The 21032-nt window shown below is 34.4% G+C and overlaps 6 protein-coding genes across 6 annotated transcripts; 1 reads left to right on the top strand and 5 right to left on the bottom strand.

Moving 5' to 3' along the window:
• Positions 1-119: 119 nt before the first annotated feature.
• Positions 120-1082, bottom strand: LOC9311809 (agamous-like MADS-box protein AGL61). The gene has a single exon (XM_002875695.2). It carries the CDS (start codon positions 1072-1074, stop codon positions 553-555), a length of 522 nt encoding a protein of 173 aa, XP_002875741.1. The 5' UTR covers positions 1075-1082; the 3' UTR covers positions 120-552.
• Positions 1083-8360: 7278 nt separating this feature from the next.
• Positions 8361-10622, bottom strand: LOC9311808 (protein NRT1/ PTR FAMILY 2.3). The gene is made up of 4 exons (XM_021026063.1): positions 10432-10622; positions 10118-10335; positions 9499-10037; positions 8361-9429 (listed from the first exon to the last, which is right to left on the bottom strand). Exons 1-4 carry the CDS (start codon positions 10523-10525, stop codon positions 8607-8609), a joined length of 1674 nt encoding a protein of 557 aa, XP_020881722.1. The 5' UTR covers positions 10526-10622; the 3' UTR covers positions 8361-8606.
• A 1618-nt stretch (positions 10623-12240) lies between these two features.
• Positions 12241-14895, bottom strand: LOC9311807 (protein NRT1/ PTR FAMILY 2.6). Its single transcript, XM_021026087.1, is given in 8 exon segments — positions 12241-12804; positions 12889-13409; positions 13488-13633; positions 13636-13943; positions 13946-14006; positions 14063-14194; positions 14197-14306; positions 14605-14895. Coding segments are annotated over 8 exon segments (1698 nt in total). The 5' UTR covers positions 14702-14895; the 3' UTR covers positions 12241-12481.
• Positions 14896-15524: 629 nt separating this feature from the next.
• LOC9311806 (protein NRT1/ PTR FAMILY 2.7) lies at positions 15525-18162 on the bottom strand. Its single transcript, XM_002875692.2, has 5 exons — positions 17627-18162; positions 17308-17525; positions 16705-17222; positions 16108-16628; positions 15525-16021 (listed from the first exon to the last, which is right to left on the bottom strand). Exons 1-5 carry the CDS (start codon positions 17724-17726, stop codon positions 15702-15704), a joined length of 1677 nt encoding a protein of 558 aa, XP_002875738.1. The 5' UTR covers positions 17727-18162; the 3' UTR covers positions 15525-15701.
• Positions 18163-18251: 89 nt separating this feature from the next.
• Positions 18252-20336, bottom strand: LOC9313494 (mitogen-activated protein kinase 3). Its single transcript, XM_002875691.2, has 6 exons — positions 19868-20336; positions 19653-19782; positions 19426-19563; positions 19003-19335; positions 18730-18913; positions 18252-18639 (listed from the first exon to the last, which is right to left on the bottom strand). Exons 1-6 carry the CDS (start codon positions 20023-20025, stop codon positions 18470-18472), a joined length of 1113 nt encoding a protein of 370 aa, XP_002875737.1. The 5' UTR covers positions 20026-20336; the 3' UTR covers positions 18252-18469.
• LOC110228473 lies at positions 20162-20677 on the top strand. Its single transcript, XM_021026086.1, is given in 3 exon segments — positions 20162-20213; positions 20216-20295; positions 20297-20677. Coding segments are annotated over 3 exon segments (174 nt in total). The 3' UTR covers positions 20339-20677.
• The last annotated feature ends 355 nt before the right edge of the window (positions 20678-21032 follow it).

The following is a 21032-nucleotide window of genomic DNA, read 5'->3' as shown; positions in this document are numbered from 1 at the left end:
AACAGTTAGAGGATGTCAAGAAGGTCGCCACATGGTTTGGTGCAGGGAGTAGAGTCATTGTGACTACACGAGACGAGAATTTGCTTGAAGAAAATCGTATAGAACATGTCTATGAAGTCAAGTGCCTATATATACCTTTAGCTCATTAATATACATTAGTTTTTGAATATTTCGATTTTCAAAATATGCCTCCGTGCTAAGGAGAGTTTGAACTGGTGCACAAGGAAACTAACCATCTTTTACCACTAAGCCACTACCTCTTTGGTGACATTGTTTCTTGAGGTTTCGTTGGACTTTTAAATAGAATTTTTAACGAAACACATCAACAAATCTGGTATTCAGAAAATTGAAGACATTGTTACTAATGAACTCTTCCATGCAACTGATTGTTTTAGGAATAAAAGGTCTAAAAACACATTAAATATTCATAGTTTATATATATAAAAACATAATTTCTTTTATTCCGGTGGATTTCACCAATGTGGTAATTATTCTTTAAAAATACATAACTTTTAGGGATCACGAATGGAACAAATGATCCACAATTCAAATCTACGGTACACCTCCTCCATGGTTCCTTGCAGCAATCTCCTTATGCAGTTTCTCATAAAGCTCTTCATACTTCTCAAGCAACTGCTTTGCGACTTTCTCTTCTTTTACCTTTGCCGGATCAATTTTCCACCATGCGTTGCTCTCGAACGGTAATGCCTCCGCCTTCGCCATCATTAATTTCTTTTCCTCTGCAGCAATCTTCTCTACAAGACTGTTGTAGACTTTGTAGAGTTCTTCCATCTTCATTTTATGCTGAGCATCTTGTTGTAACAATGAGGATCCCTCACCATTGAGAAACCGTTTCGCAACAGCTTCAAAGGAAGGGTTGCCGAATGTGTACGGTTTCCCGGTGCAGGAAATTACAAGAAACCCGACATCAGCGCCACATAGAAGGGAAAGCTCGCTGAGCTTAGTGTTGGTCCCTTTTTGGCGTCTCGAGTATGTTACCATTCGGTCTTGGTATTTCTCAACTTTTTTTTTCAAGTTAATTTTTTTTCTTCCTTTGGTTTTCTTCGGACTCATTTTGGAGGTAAAAAAAGATGAATTTATTTTTAAACTTCTTTTACTGGGTATATATAGATAAAAAATGGTAGTAAATATTAAATTTCATGAAAATTGGTCAATACTTATTACACTAATGTTTGGAAGTTTGACTGTTGTAAACTGACTAAAAATTTATATCATATTTGGCTGAGATTTAGTCTCAAAAATTTTTAGGTACAAGAAATATCAACTTTAGTTTTGACTACTTATTTTTCTTTTGACTACTTATTATATTGTTTTGGGAATAAAACTATAAGAGTCAAACTTGTATCCTAAATATATATAAAATTTTGAAATTGCTAGCTTTCTCAAAAACATATTTCAATATTAAGAATAAATAAATTTCTTTCCTGAAACAATTATTTATGTATTCATGATACAAAGTTGACTCATACATTTTATTTTAAATATAATAAGTAGTCAAAATATAAAATAATAAATTGTAGCTAAAAATTTATTTGATTACATATTTGACTAATTTCTTATAATTAAAGATTAGTCAAATATGACATAATTCTCAAAAAATGGGTCAAAATTTCCAAATTTAATTTAAGTATTGACTGATATTCATGTAATTTAATAATCACTACTTTTGAATAAACTCAAAAGGATACTAAAAAAAAAATTCTTAAATTCAGATTTCTGTTTTTAAGTAAACACAAATTTGTTTTTCCACCCCCAAATAAGTTCGAAGAAACTTATAGAAGAACAAAAGAATAATAAAAAAGCACGAAGACATAATGGTCACATGAGACTTTGATTCATAATACAGAAATGTCATTGTGAGTCGAGCAAGATTTCTAAACTAAACACTTCAACAAAAGCTAATTTTTAAATCTCAAAAAATAGAATAAGAACGTCATATATAGTTTAGGACATTAAATCTTGAATCTTAGCCTTGATTATAAAATGATGACTTGTTAAACACACAATACATATATCAACTTTTCTAATATATGGACCATTTTTTTTTTTTGTCAGCCGAAATTAATTAGAGCTCAAAAGAGCCATTTCTGGAGAATGTTGTTTACATATGTAATTTTATTTTTTCTGTAGGTCGATACGAAAATAATTCAAGACATTAAAAGTTATTAAAAAAAACTTAAGAAAATCAACAAAGAAAAAAAAAAGAAATATGAATAATGAAGAATAACCAAAAATTATGAAAAAGTAGGGGGTAAAATTTAAATCCTGAAAACGAGAGCAAATTAGATGTACAACAAATCTTTTGTTACCATTTCTTCTATTGTTCCGCTAAATAATCCACATAAAATAATAATAAAAATTCCAGTATATTTATGTTGTACTTTGCCATATGCTAGTGCCAAGTATATATCTATGAATATATATTTTTGGTAAACAACCATGTAAAAATATGAATCTTTTGCAAAGATATCATATACTGTTGAAGTATAGCTTTATCAATGGTAGATATATATACTAACCATGCGACAAGAGAAAAATGGTGGATACCTTCGAGAAAACAATATATTGGCCCCAATCGCGTAACACACATTTTTGCATTTTCAGTTTTTAGACATTTTGCGATTGCATATATGCATTTTTGGATATATATTTGCGGTTTATCATGGATAGCATTTTGATAAATAAATATATACTATCGTTGAATATTGACTAGCCATTAAAAATCATGGGGAGAATAACGACTATTAGATATTTCTTAAACATCAACAATTTTATGTAAAAATAAAACTATGAAGAATTATATTATGTAGAAATAAAGCTTAAAAATCTAAATTAAAAGAATTTATAGGAGAAAAAAATACTTATTTTTATTTTTTTCAAGGAAAAAATAAGGGTCATTTTGAAAACTACCATGTTTTTGAGTTATGCTTTGAAAATTACTCTTTTTCTATTTTTAATGAAAACTAAAATCTTTTATATGTAAAATGAAAATTTTATTAATTTAAATTTAAAGCTATATTTTAGTAAATCAAAACTAAACTCGAATTTAGAGAAAAAAAATTAACTAAATTTGAAATAATATTAATTATATATATATATATATATATATACTTTTAACACAAAGCTGCTTTATTAGTTTTATATATAAAAAAATTCAACAAGATAATATCTAAAAATATTATAAAGTCTATCCCTTAATATATGTTATATTAAAATAATTTCCAACATTCCAAGCACATTTTCCAGCTCAACATATCACCAAACTTTGCTCTTATTCAATAATTCTCTTTGATTTTTTTTGCAAAGTAAACGATATTATGTGTTTTTAATAATAATGAATCATCAAAATCTGCACTATAACAATAACACATGACTTAACAAAAATGATAAATTAACATCGGTAGAATGTTGTTATTCATTATTGTTTTAAAAGAATATTTAAGATAATAATTTTTTGGAATTTTTAGTTATATTAAGACTTTGTAAAACTTAAATATTTAATTATTACAAATAAATTGATTTGATATTTGAAATATAGATATTATTAATCGTTATTAAGTTTGGTTTTAAATATTTAAAAATAAAAATGAAGAAAAAGGTATTTTTCAAAAGTGTAAACAAAAAGAGGGTATTAAACTTGTCCCTTAGACTGGTGGACCTATTCTGATTCTAAATTATCTTTAGACTATTATTTTCGAGTAAATCGGTCAACGGTCTCACAATTTCCCCATAACTCTTAATATCAAAAATATTAACTCTAAAAAAGTAAGTCTAGTGCATATTAGGACTACCAAATACGTTTTAATTTAATTCTCAACTATCACGCTATCTTTAGTCATCAAAGCGGCATGGTTCAAGAACGTGCAAAAGTAAATACATTTATCTCTATGTTTAAGTGTCATGAATCAAGCAAGCTCTTTTGTTTTTTCACTTAAAGCCCTTGGCGGGCATGGCAAAAGTGCTGGCCTCTTTTTCGAGCCCCCAGTGATAGTCTTCTTCCTGGGATGTACCATCAACTACAACAGGGATCAGATTTGTAAAAGGACTTCCAGCAACATGCTTGTAGAATCTCTTCTCAAAAATGAAAACAATAAAACTGATCAAATTAGCAGCAGCGCATATACAAAACCCAAGTTTTCAGTTAGCATTGTCATGTATATATACAATTGATGTTGCACCAATAATAGTATTGTCTCATATTGGTTTGCACCTACGGATTCCTAGGTGAGCCGCGACCCACTTGATCCACTTGTTAGTAGAGCTACGGCTGCATATAAGATCTCTAGCTATAATTTCGATGGCGACTGGCATACAATTGAGTCCATTTCACACGTTTGAGGTCTCAAGTAGTCCAATGATGCAATCAGAGTCAAGAGAAGGATGCCTTGCAAACGTTTAAGAACTGGTAAGCTTTGTGTATCAGAACACATGAGAGAATCAATGAGTCTTGGACTCACAAGTGATTGAACTGAAACTATTTTAATCTATATCTTTACGAAAGATATTTTTTTGATATCTTTCCGAATTTATAAAAAATATGTTATCATTTTTTTATACCAATAGTGAAAAAATAAGTCATGGCATTAAGATTTTTTTCGTCATGAACTTAATTTCCTTCCAAATTCATATTATGTGATGTAAACATATGTCTATACTCTTTAGATTATCTAAGCGGCGGGTATATGTCATGAATCTCAAACTTAAATTATTGAATCACCGTAGAGTTAAAAATTTATGTGTGGTTGGTAATAAATCGTAGAAGCTTATTAAATTTCATGGCCGGTAGAGATGAATCATATCTAAGATTTCGTTACTCGTATTCATAGCCGTACCTCCAAAGTATCTTAATTTTGGGTTTATTAATCATAACTATTATGTTTAAAATTGGCATGCAATATCTAAATGTTGTAGTCAAGATTTGATCTTAATTTACTAACAAGTTTTGATTTTTTTATACTTTTGTTTTTGACTTCATCTAACAAGAAATGATATGAAAGAAAAGCATCAACATCAGTATCTATATATTGATCCAAGAAAAACACGCTAAGTGTCTAGATCTCAAAGAAAATCATCATCATCAAACTGTATTTTTGAAACAAATTTGCCATCAACATCAAAATGTATGTCTGAAACAAATGCGCCATCAATAACATATGATGAAGTAAGTATTTATTGATGGTGCATTTGTTTATATATGATGTTGATGGCACATTTGTTTCATAAATACAGTTTGATGATGATGATTTTCTTTCAGGTCTAGACACTGGGCGTGTTTTTTTTCGATCAATATATATTGATGATGATGCTTTTCTTTCATATCGTATCTTGTTAGACGGAGTCTAAAAAATGTAAGAAAATCAAAATTTGTTAGTAAATTAAGAAAATTAAGATCAAATCTAGACTGCAACATTTAGATATTGCATGCCAATTTCAAACATAATATTTATGATTAATAAACTCAAAATTAAGATATCTTGAAGGTCTGAATCTGAATATGAGTAATGAAATCTTAAATATGATCCATCCCTACGCCTAAAACATTTAATAAGCTTCTACTACTTATTACCAACCACATAAAATTTTAAGTATATGGTGATTTAATAGTTTAAGATTGAGATTCATGATATATACCTGCCGTTTAGATAATCTAAAGAGTATCAAACATATGTTTACATCACATGATATGAATTCATGACGAAAAAATTCTTAATGCCACTAATTTTTACACTACTGCTATTAGAAAATGATAAGCATATTTTTTTTTAATTCGGTAAGATATCAAAAACATATCTTTCGTAAAAATCTCATAAATTAAAATAGTTTCAATCTAAATTAAAAGAAATCTACTCACCAAGATGATGGTAATGTTACCAAAGAAAGAATAAGCTATAATGTATGCAACAATAGGCAATATGTTGAGACATCCATTGGCAATATTTGAAATATGGGCAGCATGAAATTTTTTGATGTTGAATCTCGATCAAGTTCAATACCCATCCGAATGAAGTTATGGAATGGCCTAAAAAAGTAGATGCACCACATAGAACCCCACAATCATAATATTTTGCCTGTTTTGGATTAAAAAACATAAAACAGAAAATTCCAAAAAACACAAACCGATCACCGCGCTTGCTTCTTGGATCGTCAGCGCTAGGCCTGGGCATTCGGTTAACCATTCGGTTTCGGTTCGGTTATTTTCGGTTTCGGTTAGTTTGGATATGGTAATATAATAACCATTCGGATATTTTAAGAATTTCGGTTCGGTTCGGTTCGGTTACCTTTCGGTTCGGTTCGGTTTGGATATTTAAATAGATAACCGTAACTAACCAAATTTTTATCACGTTCGGTTTGGTTCGGGTTTTTACCCAAATTTACCGAAATTTACCGAATATAACCGAAACTAACCGAAACTAACCAAAATTAACCAAAAAAATACAAAAGAATTAAAATATTAAAAAAAAAAAAATTTGATTCAATTTTGTAAAAGAGTATTTAACTTTGACAAATATAACAAACAATATTTGAATATTTTGATTATTTAAAGTATTTGATTGTTTTGATTCTGAAAATAATTAATATTTTGAGTTTATAATTATAGTTTTGGATATTATTTTTGGGTATCTTATAGGGTTTTGGATATTTCGGTTAACCGTTTGGTTATCGGTTCGGTTCGGTTCGGTTTCGGTTAGTTTGGATAGGGGATTTTACAAACTATTCGGTTATTTTAAAAACTTCGGTTCGGATATGGTTCGGTTTTTTTTGGTTCGGTTCGGTCGGTTATTTGGTTAGTGGTTTTTTTGCCCAAGCCTAGTCAGCGCTCTGAGCTTCTATTTTAGCTGAGACTGAGCCTGGCAGCCAGCCATGATAAAGAATAGAGGAAATTACTTTCACTTGTGTTGTTTTTGATTATGCAGTCCGATAAAAAGCCCCAAATACTATCTATAAAACTTGTGTTGTTTTTGATTATGCAGTCAAATAAAAAGCCCCAAATACTATATATAAGCAAGTACATAGTAATTATGTTGTGCAATTATTTGTTAATGATCATGTATGGTCCACTTTACCGAATTTAGACAACTTATCAATAACAGTATTCACTAATCATCCGCAAAACATAAATATATTAAAACAAAAGTTTGACTAATCATTAATGTAAATTTAATTCCATTATCTTGAAAAGTGTATTGAGATTTGATTTAGTCAAGATTCACACTAAATGGTGTTATGGTTATGCACACTTTAAATTATGTATATAAAAGTTGAATTTTGCTCTCACCTGGGCCACTTATCACTCTCATTTACATAAGAAAACATTATTTTCTCTTAATTACACAATTAATAATCTATAACTCACAATTTTGCAACTCAATATAATTAGTGAATTGTGAATACTGATTAATACTAATAACACCAATTCACTATTTTTTTTTGGTAAGACACCGATAATACAAATTCACTATTATAAAACAAAAACATAACTCTATAATGTTTATTGTTTTGAAAAAGCACTAAGAATATATAAAAAATATATCTTAAACTTTAATTTTGTATTGGGTTAAGGGAGTTTTATAAGAATAATAATTAAGGAGTAGTTAGTTTTTGAGTTATAGTGTGAGGAATGAGTACACTTCATGTTAATGACATGTTGAGTATGTACCTTTATTTTTTACGTTTTCTAACCAATTAGGAAATAAGATGCTGAGTTGATAAAATGTTTAATTTAGTTTACCCTAGAAAACTGAAAATAATATAAACTAATAATTATATATATATTAACAAAATAATTATTGTTATAAATTATCTCTTTTATTATTTTATTTGTAATAAATAATTATACATTCTCCACAACGAAACCGTCCACTATCTACGAGAACTATCAATTGTCCATGAGAACTATCCAACGTCATAATGAAAACCATCCACTATTCATGAAAATCTTTTAATGTTTATATAGACTAAATATTGTCTGCGTAAACTATTTACGATCCACCGTACACCATATATTTCTCGAGATAACCATCCACCATTCTATACACCAAATATTTGTAGACAATATATTTTTATTATTATATTTTTAAAAAGTACCCAACAATTGTTTTCTATATAAAAACACTATTCTTTGTTAATTACACAATTCAAAATCCATAACTCACAAAATTTGCCCAGGACTACAATTAGTAAATAGTTACTAAGGCTAACAACACCAAATCCCTATTCCACCAAATACAAAAATGATTGTTTTTTGTGGTCAAAAATAAATAAAACCCCTAAAAGTAAGGGAACCATTTTTTCTCACATGTTATATACTCTGTTTTTTTAGAAGAGACTGATTGTTGCAATTGCATAAGAGGGATAAGATAAGATGAGGTCTATTGCAAGAATCAGATGATTTCTCTCTTGCATCAGTTTGAAAGTATTATTTTCTAAATGTAGTTCAATATGTAAAGTGGTAAACATACAAAAACACACTTGGTAAAAATTGCAAACAAATAAAAACACAAAAGCTAACAGGAGCATGTAAGATATTGATTCAAGACATGGAGATACTTAATGCAAAGAGAACTAGAACAGAACATGTTGAGTCTTTACGTTGTAACATCTTTTGGATCTTGTTCATGATCATCACACTTGAGGTTTCTGTATTTGTAGACCCAAGAACACACAAGGAAGTAGCCGAAATTCAAGATTCCTCCAATGACTAAAATCCAGTAAACATTGTCCACTCTTCCGTGGTTTATGTCATTTGGTAACCACGCAGTGGTCCTGTGGATAAGATCGATAAGAGCTGTGCTTAGATAGAAAGAGATTCCAATCACCACCGAGGTCAATGAAGTCGCAGTGTTCCTCAGAGACTCGGGGAATTCTCCATAAAATAATTCAATATTCGCCGGAAATTGAAAGGCTTCACCTATACCTACTATCACAAGGGGAGGAAACAACCATAACACTGACATAGGATGCTCATTTTCAACTGTTTTCAGTCTCTTTGCTTCCACAACCGCAGAGAGTGCCATGCTAAGAATGGTGAGAACCTGGCCTATACCGACTTTTTGCAGCGGTGTCAGCAACTTCTGAGTTAGCTTCTTGTACATTGGAAAGACAAGCCAGTTGTTCATGATGATAACAATGCATGCAGTGATGATTATTATTACTTGGAGGGAACCGGCCGGGACTTTGAAGTTAGGACCAAGCCCACGGTCGGTGACTAGAGCTTGGAGTACAATCAAACTTGTTTGCATCACCATAGGAGTACTAACGAAGATGATGGATAACCATAGAGGCAAAACTCGGAGAATGGCTTTGAAATCTTCTACTTCCTGTACAGAGCATAGCCTCCATATGTTAATATCTGAGCCGTCTTTTTTATTTACATCGTCTTCGGTCTTCAACGCTGCACGGTTCAAGAACCTTCACATGTAAAGAACTTTCAGTTTTGGTTTTAACTTTCAGAAAATCAAGCAATATTTTTGTTTTCACCTGAAGCTCTTGGAGGGCATTGCAACAGAAGTTCTGGCCTCTTTTCCCAGCCCACGGTGATAGTCTTCTTCTTTGCATGAGACCATAGCCTTCCTTTTTGCTGTAGCAGCGACTACAACGCGGATCAGACTCGTGAAGGGACTTCCCATTGGTTTGTCATGCTTGTAGTATCTCTTCCCAGAGACAAAAACTATGAAACTGATCAAATTAGCAGCAGCGCAGAGACCGAACCCAAGTTTCCAGCTAGCATTGTCCTGTATATATACAATTGATGTTGCGCCAGTAATAGCTCCAATGTATAGTGTGAGGAAGTACCAGTTGAAGAAGCTTCCTTGTTCTTTAGGCTTCTCATATTGGTTTGCACCCGCGGATGCCATGGTGAACCGCGTCCCACCTGATCCAGTGGTGACTAGAGCTAATGCTGCATACAAGATCCCGAGCTGGAGTTTTGATGGAGATGTGCATAGGATTGACCCCGTTCCACACGGTCGGGGTCTCAAGTAGTCCAAAGATGCAATAAGAGTCAAGAGAATGATGCCCTAACAAAAGTTTTAATATACTGGTGAGCTTATCAGACCATAAAAGAGAATTGATGGAACAGAATGAGTCTTGGACTTACAAGCAGAGAAATGAAAGCAGAGGCCACGATGACGGGAATGTTCCCGAAGAAAGAGTCAGCTAAAATGGCTGCAACAACAGGCAACATGCTGAGACATCCATTGGCAATATTTGAAATTTGCGCAGCAGCGATGCTCTTGATGTTGAACTCTTCGATTAGGAAGACGATCAAGTTCATTACCCATCCGAAAGAAGTCACTGAAAGGCCTAACAACGTAGCTGCACCACATAGAACCAAACAATTATCAACATGTATCACTGTTTTGGTTTCAAAAACATAAAACCAAAAAAAAAAAATCAAAAACACTAGCTAACCGATCATGAACGGAAAAGTGATCCAGCCACCGCGCTTGCTTCTTGGATCGCCAGAGCTTTGAGCTTCTGTACCACCAGAGACTACACTAGCCATGACAGAAAACAGAGGAAACAGAGGAGTTACGTGCACTGTGTTTGTGTGTTATGATGCAATTAGAAATAAAAACACTAAATAGTACTCCCTCCGTTCCTAATAGTTTGATGTTTTGGATTCTTCACACATATTAAGAACTCAATCATTGTTTAATCATTTTAACATTGTTTTTAATTTTAAATATTTTTAATAATTATCAACCAATAGTAGTTTAAAAAAGTTAATGATTTATAATCATTGTATCTTGAAGTTTACAATTTATTATTATAATTCAATAAAAATAAAAAAAATTGCTAGAAAATCAATCTTTGTGGAACAAACAATAATAGCTAGAACATCAATCTTTTAGGAACAGAGGGAGTAGTATATATAAGCAAGTACAGAGTAATTCTGTTGTGCAATGATTTGCTAATGATCATGTTTAGTCCAATTATATAATATTACCTAACCGAATTCTGACATTTCATCAACTATTGTCGTGTTCCAGAATCACGTGGTGAAAGTAATAATAAACAAGTTAAAAAGAATTTTGCCAGACCTTCCACTAATCAGCAATAGTGGCCAGAGAGTATACTTTGCCTTTACACATTCTATTTTATTGATCAGACATCAGAGATAAGAGTGTAAATGGTAAGATTCCTCTGAGGTTTATTTACTTTCAATAAGCATCATCGAGTATTATTAAGTGGACTAAGTTGAACTTTAATCATTGATTATGGTACTAGACGTTCTTTATAGGCTCAGTCATATATTCCTCTAGTAGAATATATGATTGAGCCTGTAAACAACAAAACTAGTTTTCTTCTTCTAGAGAATAAGTAACAACAACACTTCTTCTTCTGAATTTACTATGCTCTATGGTCACAAGATCTCTAATAGTGGGTCTCTTTTTCTCATCAAATGGTAGTGGTTGGGATGATTAAGGATAAGGTAGAGATCAAATGGAGCCTCCACTAACATTTTTAGTGGACTAAATGACCAGTCAATGGAAACAGCAACCCCATGTAACCTTGTTTCTTTTATCTTGTCAGTCAAGTTACCACAACTCTCTAGGTGAGAATCTTCATATCTTTAGTAGAACAACAAAAATGTCAAACGGATTTTAGAATCTAATGGACATTTAGAATCTGATGATCTTGCTAATATTTTTACCAAGCTAAGTCGGTATTCTCTTTCTAATGCAAATGGGTGGATTTTGTATTTAGTTATGGTAGCCAAAACAGTAGCGGTTTAGTTTGTCTAATAAATTACTTGTTCGGTTGTTGAGTAATTATTTAGTTATGTTAGTTTGTCTAATAAGTTAACCCCGTGAGCGTCTCTTTAACGGAAATTTAACGACATGCCCGAAATGGCCAAGTCAACGAAAACTTAACTATTTTATCAAAAGTCAAACTAAACTTTATGATTTAAATGACATTTCGAAAGTTCATGCTTTTTTGTTCCAAATTTGAAAGTTCGCGCATTTTCCGACATTTTTCTCTATAAACTACTGTCGATAAGTCAACTCATAAAAGAGCTTAATGTGGTGCGCCACCCAAACTTATCCAGGGAATGACTGATGAAAACGATAAGACATGAGTTTAGCTCTATATCTAGGTTTTCATTTGAAGAAATTTTGTTAATAATACATCACTTTTTTTCTTTCAAAGTGATGTATATGCAACCTGAAGCTATCTATTTTTCATTAATTGGCTAAATCCTCTGTGGAAAAGAAAGAGAGAACTATGTTCCTTTTATAAGATAACAGAGAATATACTTGTTGATACATGTTATAATAGAGTACACACAATAGAGTCATCATTGACCTGATTTGTAAAAGTCTCCTGAGACTCAATGATCAAAGTTGAGGATGCTGCAAATACGTGAGACCAAAGTTTTGGAAGAGCAGAGAAAAGTAGCATAGTTTCAGACAAAGCTAAAACATCAGATGATAATAATGGACCTTTTCTTTTAAGATCATGACAGAAAGACAGAAGCATCTTGCTCATGATCATCATTCTTGAGGTTTCTGTATTTGTAAAACCAAGAACACACAAGAAAATAGACAAGATTCAAGACTCCTCCTATAACTAAAACCCAGTAAACATTGTCAACTCTTCCATGGTTTATGTCATCTGGTAACCACGCGGTTGTCCTCTGAATCAGATCGATCAAAGCAGTGCTTGTGTAGAAGCATATCCCAATCACCACCGAGGTGATCGATGTTGCGGGGCTTCTCATAGACTCTGGAAATTCTTGATAGCATAGAGCTACATTCCCTGGGAAATGGAAGGCCTCTCCTGCAACCAAAAGACAAAACCAAGAACATAAATAGATTGAACTCACTTTTGAGTCGAATAAATTATCTGGATCCAATTCCTTACCGATTCCTACTATGACTAGAGGAGGGAATAACCACAAGACTGACATGTCAGCAACGGATGATGATTCAAGAAGATTAACGTTCTGTACTATCTTTAATCTTTTTGCTTCAACTATGGCAGTCATGGCCATGCTTATAATGTTGAAAACATGGCCTATTCCCACCCTTTGTATCGGTGTGGGGAACTTTCCGGTTAGTTTTTGGTAAAATGGGTAGAGAAACCGATCGTTGACTATGAGAAACAGGCAAGTGGAGAGAAGTGTTATGACTTGGAGAGAGCCTGCAGGGATTTTGAAGTGAGGGCCAAGTCTCCGGTCCATCACCAGACCTTGAAGTACTGTTAAGCCTAGCTGCATCGCTATTGGAGTGCTCAAGAATATTATGGCTAACACAAGAGGGATTATTCTTATGACTGCTTTGAAATCTTCCACTTGTTTAACGCTGCATAGTCTCCATTGATTGCGAATTGTGCTGTCTGCATTAACCTCATCATCCTGTTTCAATGCTGCACGGTTAAAGAACCTACGTACACGAGGATTTGTTAGATGGCCTCAATGCTACTCTTTCTTGAAAAAAATCAGACCGAAACAGCAGTTTTACCTGAAACTCTTTGTTGGCGGCTTCTTTGATTCACTGTGGTAGTCTTTCTCGTTGGTGGAAACCACAGCTTTTCTTTTAAGTAATGCAGAAAAGATGACGCGAAGTAAACTTGTGAAGGGACTTCCCAAAGGCTTGTCATGCACTCATGCTTGTAGAATCTTTTCCCCGAGATGAAAACCATCAAGCCTAACAGATTAGCAGCTACACATAAACCAAACCCAAAACTCCAGCTGATGTTTTCTTCGGTGTAGACAATGGCTGTTACACTTATAGAGGCAGCTAGATACCATGTGAAGAAAAAACAGTTGAAAAAGCTGCCTTGGTCTTCAGTTTTTTCATACTGGTTCGCACCAGCGGTGGCCAAGGTGAACCGCAGCCCACCTGCTCCCACAGAGCCTAAAGTTATTGCCGTGTAAAGGACACCGAGCTGGATGTTCGTAGGGGCTTGGCATATTTTGTTACGCAGGCTTGGGGTCTTAAAGAGTCAAACAAAGTGGTTAAAGCCAGCAGAACTACGCCCTGATCAAGGAGTAGAAGAATTGGTGAGTTCTGAGAGTGAGTCAAATCAACTTTACCACTAGAGAAATAAATGCTGAAACCGAGATAACAGGAATTGTCCCGAAGAAAGAATCAGCTGCAATGGCTCCAATGGCTGGGAACATAAAGGTAAAACCACTAAAAATGTCGAGAATCTTCGCGGCTGGCCGGCTGCGATGCTCTTCATGTTGAACTCTTCGATCAGGAAGACAATCAAGTTCAGTAACCATCCCAACGTAGCTAATGTCAGGCCAAACAGAGTGAATGCACCAAAGAAAGTAGCTTTTCAATATACATATAGTCTCTTCTTTTTCTGTTGCTATATGAAGTTACTCGATAATGAAAACATAATTGGTAAAATCATCGACAAAAATATTCGTAACCGCATCACTCTACTTCGGACTTCTGGAAACAACAAGTGTGAAGACTTGTTCATATTTTGGCTTTCCACTCGGATTTAATTATAGATTGTAGTACTTTCAAAGTTTCAAAAACGATACACTCGATGTAACAACGGTTTTTTGATGAATAAATTTTACATTCACTCAAAAAGATAATGAAAACATAGAAACTACATTACCTATCATAAACGGAAAGGTGATCCTGCCGCCAGAGCGTCTGGTACTAGAATCTGCTGAAATCGGTGCTTCTGCATCATGGGAAACAAAACCAGCCATTTATGAAAAGCAAGAAGTGATGTTCACTAAGTTTCCAACAATTGTCAGAAATATTGAAGCATATATATAAGCAAATGAAACAAGAAGAAGAATGATTCAAACCAATGATCACAATATTTTTATTCTCCATGTGCATCAGCCTCTCGTCTCATAAGAAAAACTAAAAAAATCAAAGCGGTTGTTGCTGCGAGTTAAACTATCTCTCAAAGCGGTTGTTGCTGCGAGTTAAACTATCTCTGTCAGCTTCGAACAGCCTGTGTGAAAGAAAAACCTAGTAATTAACATGTCATCTTCAAGCTAATAACATTTAAGAAGTCAACTTAACATGTCATGTATAGAAATTACTAAAGAAAGACCAAGTTGTCTTTTATTACTAAGATTTTCATCATACATTAATAATGCAAGTAGCCCACAAAACAATCTGCAAGTTATTGAATGATAATAGACTACTCACTGCGACAAGCTTCGTTGCTACCAATATATTATTGTTCATCCAAGATTCACCATATCTCCATTCATCTTCAGAGGAATATTTATTGTCATCTGCACTATTGTCATCAACATTACCAATACCATTACCGTCTTCATCGTCTGATTCATTACCTAACCCCTTTCCTCTTTAATAATGGTTATATTCCGCATATTCAGATTCACCAGCTTCCTTAATCATAACTCCTGCAAAATCTCTACTAATGTCTTGAGTGTCCCTGTCAAAAACAGAAAACATCAAGAAGCAGCCCGAGAATCACGAGATTTTTTTCTTAAGCACTACAGAAGTATCACATGATCAACATCAATTGTGTTACTGGTTTCTACTCAGGAATCACATAAACAATACGATTATATTACCACAAATTTCCAAATCAATTCTACATACGAAAAATTGTTTTCAATGGCCACAAATTGAAGATACTTTCAGACAAAGCCCTCTGCTATACAGTAATGCAAATGATAACAACAAAGGACATGTTCTTTCTCTCTTTCTCTCCAGCTTAAAATATCAGTGAGAGACATTTGCAGATTGCTCATGATCATCATCCTTGAGGTTTCTGTATCTGTAAACCAAAGAACACGCAAGAAAATAGCCAAGATTCAAGACTCCTCCAATTACTAAAACCCAGTAAACATTGTCAACTCTTCCGTGGTTTATGTCATCTGGTAACCACGCGGTGGTCCTCTGAATCAGATCAATCAAAGCAGTGCTTGTGTAGAAACATATCCCAATCACCACCGAGGTAATCGATGTTGCGGTGCTTCTCATAGACTCTGGAAACTCTTGATAGCACAGAGCTACATTCCCTGGGAAATGGAAGGCCTCTCCTGCAACCAAAAGACAAAACCAAAAACATGATTGGATTGATCTCAACTCGAGTAGAATGAATTATTATCGGGAATCAAATCCTTACCAATTCCTACTATGACTAGAGGTGGGAAGAGCCACAAGACTGACATGTCAGCAACGGATGATGATCCGAGAAAATGACCCTTCTGTACTATCTTCAATCGCTTTGCTTCAACTATGGCAGTCACGGCCATGCTTAGAATGTTGAAAGCATGGCCTATACCGACTCGTTGGAGCGGTGTAAGGAACTTTCCCGTTAACTTTTGGTAAAATGGATAGAGAAACCGATCATTGACTATGATAAATAGGCAAGTGGAGAGAAGTGTTATGACTTGGAGAGAGCCTGCAGGGATTTTGAAGCTAGGGCCAAGCCTCCGGTCCATCACCAGACCTTGAAGAACTGTTAAGCTTAGCTGCATTGCGATTGGAGTGCTTAAGAATATTGTAGCTAACGCAAGAGGGATGATTCTTATGACTGCTTTGAAATCTTCTACTTGTTGAACGCTGCATAGTCTCCAGGGATTGCGAATTGAGCCGTCTGGTTTAACCTCGTCTTCTTGTTTCAACGCTGCACGGTTAAAGAACCTGCATATTTGAGAACTCATTAAAATGGCCTCTCAGTGCAACATTATTACTGTGGTTTTCGAGCGGGTTTTTCTACCTGAAACTCTTTGTGGGCATTGTGATAGATTCATTGTGGTAGTCTTTTTCGTTGGTGGAAACCACAGCTTTTCTTTTGCGTACCGCGGCGAAAATGACGCATAGTAGACTTGTGAAGGGACTTCCCAAAGGCTTGTCGTGCTTGTAGAATCTTTTCCCCGAGATGAAAACCAAAAAACTGAAGAGATTAGCGGCTACGGACAGACCAAACCCCAAGGTCCAGCTGATGTTGTCTTCAGTGTAGACAATGGCGGTTGCACTTATAGCTCCGGCAAGATACGTAGTGAAGAAAAACCAGTTGAAAAAGCTTCCTTGGTCTTTAGTTTTTTCATACTGGTTCGCACCAGCAGTTGCTAATGTGAACCGTGTCCCACCCGTTCCTATAGAGGCTAGAGTTATGGCCGTGTAAAGAACTCCGAGCTGGGTTTTCGAAGGAGACTGGCATAGGCTTGAAGCTGTTTCACAGGCTCTAGGTCTTAAAGAGTCAAGCGAAGCGGTTAGAGTCAGCAGAGCTACGCCCTGATCAATGAGTAAAATCAGTGAATTTCTGTTCCAGAGAGGAATTGATAAAAACAGATGTTGAGTGAGTCTTTATTAACGTTACCATAAGAGAAATGAAAGCTGAAACTGAGATAACAGGAATGGTTCCAAAGAAAGAGTCAGAAGCAATGGCTGCCATAGCTGGAACCATACAGATACAACCACTAACAATGTTAGCAATCTGAGCCGCTGCGATGCTCTTCACATTGAATTCCTCAATCAAGTAGACGATCAAGTTAAGTAACCAACCCCACGCAGCTATTGTCAAGCCTAACAACGTAACTGCGCCATAGAAAGATAAGATAGCTTAAATTTCTTCTTCTAAGTTTCTAATGGTTACCAAGTTATGAGAAAGATAAAAACATAGAAACAGAATCTCTCACCTATCATAAACGGAAAAGTGATCCAACCTCCACCGCTGCGTTTGGTGCTTGAATCTGCTGATATCACTGTTTCCGCATCGCCTGTAACTGAACTAGCCATGTCTCAAAATCAAGCAGAAAAATCTTTCACTATTTTTGTCAACAATGGCCTGAAGTTCTGAAACATATATACAGTGTAAGTAATAATACAGCAATGACGGGTCCACGATATTTTATTCTCCATGCGCAGCAGCTTCAAACAAGAAACATTAAGAAAGTAAACAAAACTCAAAGCTTTACGTTGATGCAAGTTGAGCCATCACTGTCAGCTTAGAACAGCCTGTGTAAAGACAACATTATTTCCAACCCAACGTTTAAGAAGTCAACTCTAAATTGTCAGGTAAAGGATATTACTAAAGAAAGACACATTTGTGCCTAATTATTGCTAAGGAATTGACCATTTATAGTTCAATAATGCAAGCTACCTAGAGCCAAGCCCACCAAAATATCTTTAACGTCATTAAAGGAGAAAGAGACTACTCACGGCAACAGTGTTGACTCTGGTTCTAGCTCTCTACAATAGCTCCCACTAAATTTGAGAGATCGGTACATTACAAAACTATATTTACTAGGGAAGACTCAAGTATGTGAGGTAAAAAAAGTCTATAGATATGGTTTCATATATGGAGTACTTTACATTGGAGCTACACTCAATCACTAGTAGTAAATAACATTAACAAACAAATAGAATTACAAGATTACATATGTGGAAGAAGTACATGAATAAAAGAACGGGCAAAGATACTAAGCAGCCATTCGGATGGTTATTGGGTAATACCGGGCAATCACGGGGCTGCTGCTCTTCTAGGCGTATGTTGGATTGAGTGCTATGGCTTCTTGGTAAATCATCTCTTTTATCTGTTCCTCGTCCAGTGGCTGTTGTTCGAACTCGAAAGAGAAGGGCTTTTGACAGATTGGCTCATCATTCGGGTCGTGTAATTTAGCAAGGTACTGGTGATTCAGAGCTTGTTCAACTGCACAAAGATGGTATTTTCAGTTTTGAATCAAACGATAGTGATGGTAAGAAACCAACAGAGAACATTTACTGCATATATGTAACTTACCAGTGATTCTTCTGTTGGGGTCAAACGTCAACATTCTGTCAACTAGATCAATGGCCAATGGGTTAACATGAGAGAAAAGTTTTGCTAACGGCTGGCGTGGGAAGTTGGGAAGTTGCCGGATGTATCTTTTCGCATCCTCATTGTGTGTAAACCCGAGATCAGCTTCTGTCGGTGTGCCAAGCAACTGCAAAATCCACACAAATTCATCACATATTCCGTGAAAAGCAGAATCTTTAAACCATACAAAAAGTAGATAACTTTCTAATCTTTTACCTCTGTCAATAATCGCATTTGATGAACATGGTCTTTACCAGGAAACAAAGGCTTTCTATTCATAAGCTCCATAAAGATACAACCAACAGACCAAACATCTATAGCAGCTGTGTAATCTGAAGAGTTCAACAGAAGCTCAGGTGCTCTATACCATCTCGTAACAACATACTCAGTCATGAAGTCATTCTCTGAAGTCGGTCTAGCAAGACCGAAATCACAAATCTTTAAATCGCAATTCGCGTTCAACAGAAGATTGCTCGGCTTTAAATCCCTATGTATAATGTTAGCTGAGTGGATATACTTAAGCCCTCGAAGTAGCTGGTACAAGAAGTACTGTTTCATATCAAGAAGATTCATATCAGTTTCATCATTCATGTTTCATCTACCTTGGAAACCAAATAAACCAAGAACAGTTTTAGTTACCTGACAGTGTTCTTCTGATAAACTCTGGTTAGATCTGATGATTTGATGAAGATCAGTATCCATTAATTCAGTAGAAATATAAACATCACTGAACTGTCTTCGTAGTGGTGGTGGAACAACATCTCTTATAGCTATAATCTGTTGACAAACCAAAACCCTAATCATGATTTCATTCACTAATTTTCTACAGATAATTTCACAAAAATCAAAGGAAAAAAAACACTAACGTTTTCATGATCTAGATGACGAAGAAGCTTAATCTCACGAAGCGTACGCTTAGCATCCATATGATTATCAAAAGCATTCGCTATCTTCTTCATAGCTACAAGTTCGTTGGTCTCCGTATCCAACACAGAGCTTCACAAAATTCAAAATCCAAAATATCAAAAACTCCGATCTCAAAGAAGAAACTTAAAGAAAAAGCTCAGAGAACGAAACATACCAAACGATTCCATAAGCTCCACGACCGATTGGTATAATCGGAGGACGATACTTAGATGTGATCTCGAATAAACTACCGAAGATATCGTAACTTATGAACTGTCCTCCGTGAGTTTCCACCGCCGGAAAATCCGTGTATTGGCCGCCACCGGTGTTCATTTCTCTCTCTCAATCGATCAAAGTCAAGCTTCAGTGGTTGGTTTGAGGTTTGAAGTAGTGAATCTGAAGGTATTGTATGGTTTTTATATAACAGTCAAGAGTCAATACAGAGACTGAAACTGAGGATTGAGCAGAGATGAGTTTTCGCGGTAATTGCGAGGAAGAAGAAGATGAAGAAGAAGAGAAAGATGGGAAGATCGTGTGGTTGAGATTAGAGCCGCCTCAAATCGACGATTGGTGTTTGTTGTTGACTTTGTCAACGGTCTTCCGTCTTCTCAACGTCCTTTACAGTTTTTTTATCTATCTGCCATAGTTATTTTCTAATACTATTTCGTGTTGCTTTAAAGTTTTTTTTGTTAAACATAAATAACGTGGGGATTTTAATAATTAAAATCTTGATTGGATCAAAATCGTTTCTATACGATTAATAAATAAATAATATACTCGTTTTATTCGTTCAGGAATTAATTTAGTATTTTTACGTTACATATTTGAAATTGTATTTATGCGGTTAAATTTAATATTAGTATTATATACCACATGTGGTTTATGAGTGTTAATGATATTATTATTATATGATTAAATTAGTGGAAAACTATAGATATGGTCATTTTTAGGATCTTAATGGTAACAGTGTCATTGGATATATGGAGAAAACAGTTTGAAAGTACAGTACACTTCAGTACATTCGAAAAAAATATATTTACGGAATAAATGCAGTTTTTATAGAATAAGCGGTATGAAATAATGTTTGATTGCTGAAAAATAATTTGCGGGATACATATATAAAAAGATATTTAATATTTACTCTTACAATCATAAATACATTACAAATATAATAATTCAAATTTTAATTAATATTTGAGTAACCAAAATAATTTATATTTATTACATAAAATAAAATTATTCAATAAAATTAATGCAAGCAAAAATTATTATATGAAATACCTATTTAAAGGCAAAGAAAAAAAAATAACATTAGCCATATATTTGAGAGGGTGTGAGAT

The sequence above is a fragment of the Arabidopsis lyrata genome (genome assembly GCF_000004255.2).
Source record: "Arabidopsis lyrata subsp. lyrata unplaced genomic scaffold ARALYscaffold_5, whole genome shotgun sequence".
In the NCBI taxonomy this organism is placed as follows: Eukaryota; Viridiplantae; Streptophyta; class Magnoliopsida; order Brassicales; family Brassicaceae; genus Arabidopsis; species Arabidopsis lyrata.
Note: the sequence above shows the minus strand (reverse complement) of the source record. Positions and strands in the feature narration are given on the sequence as shown.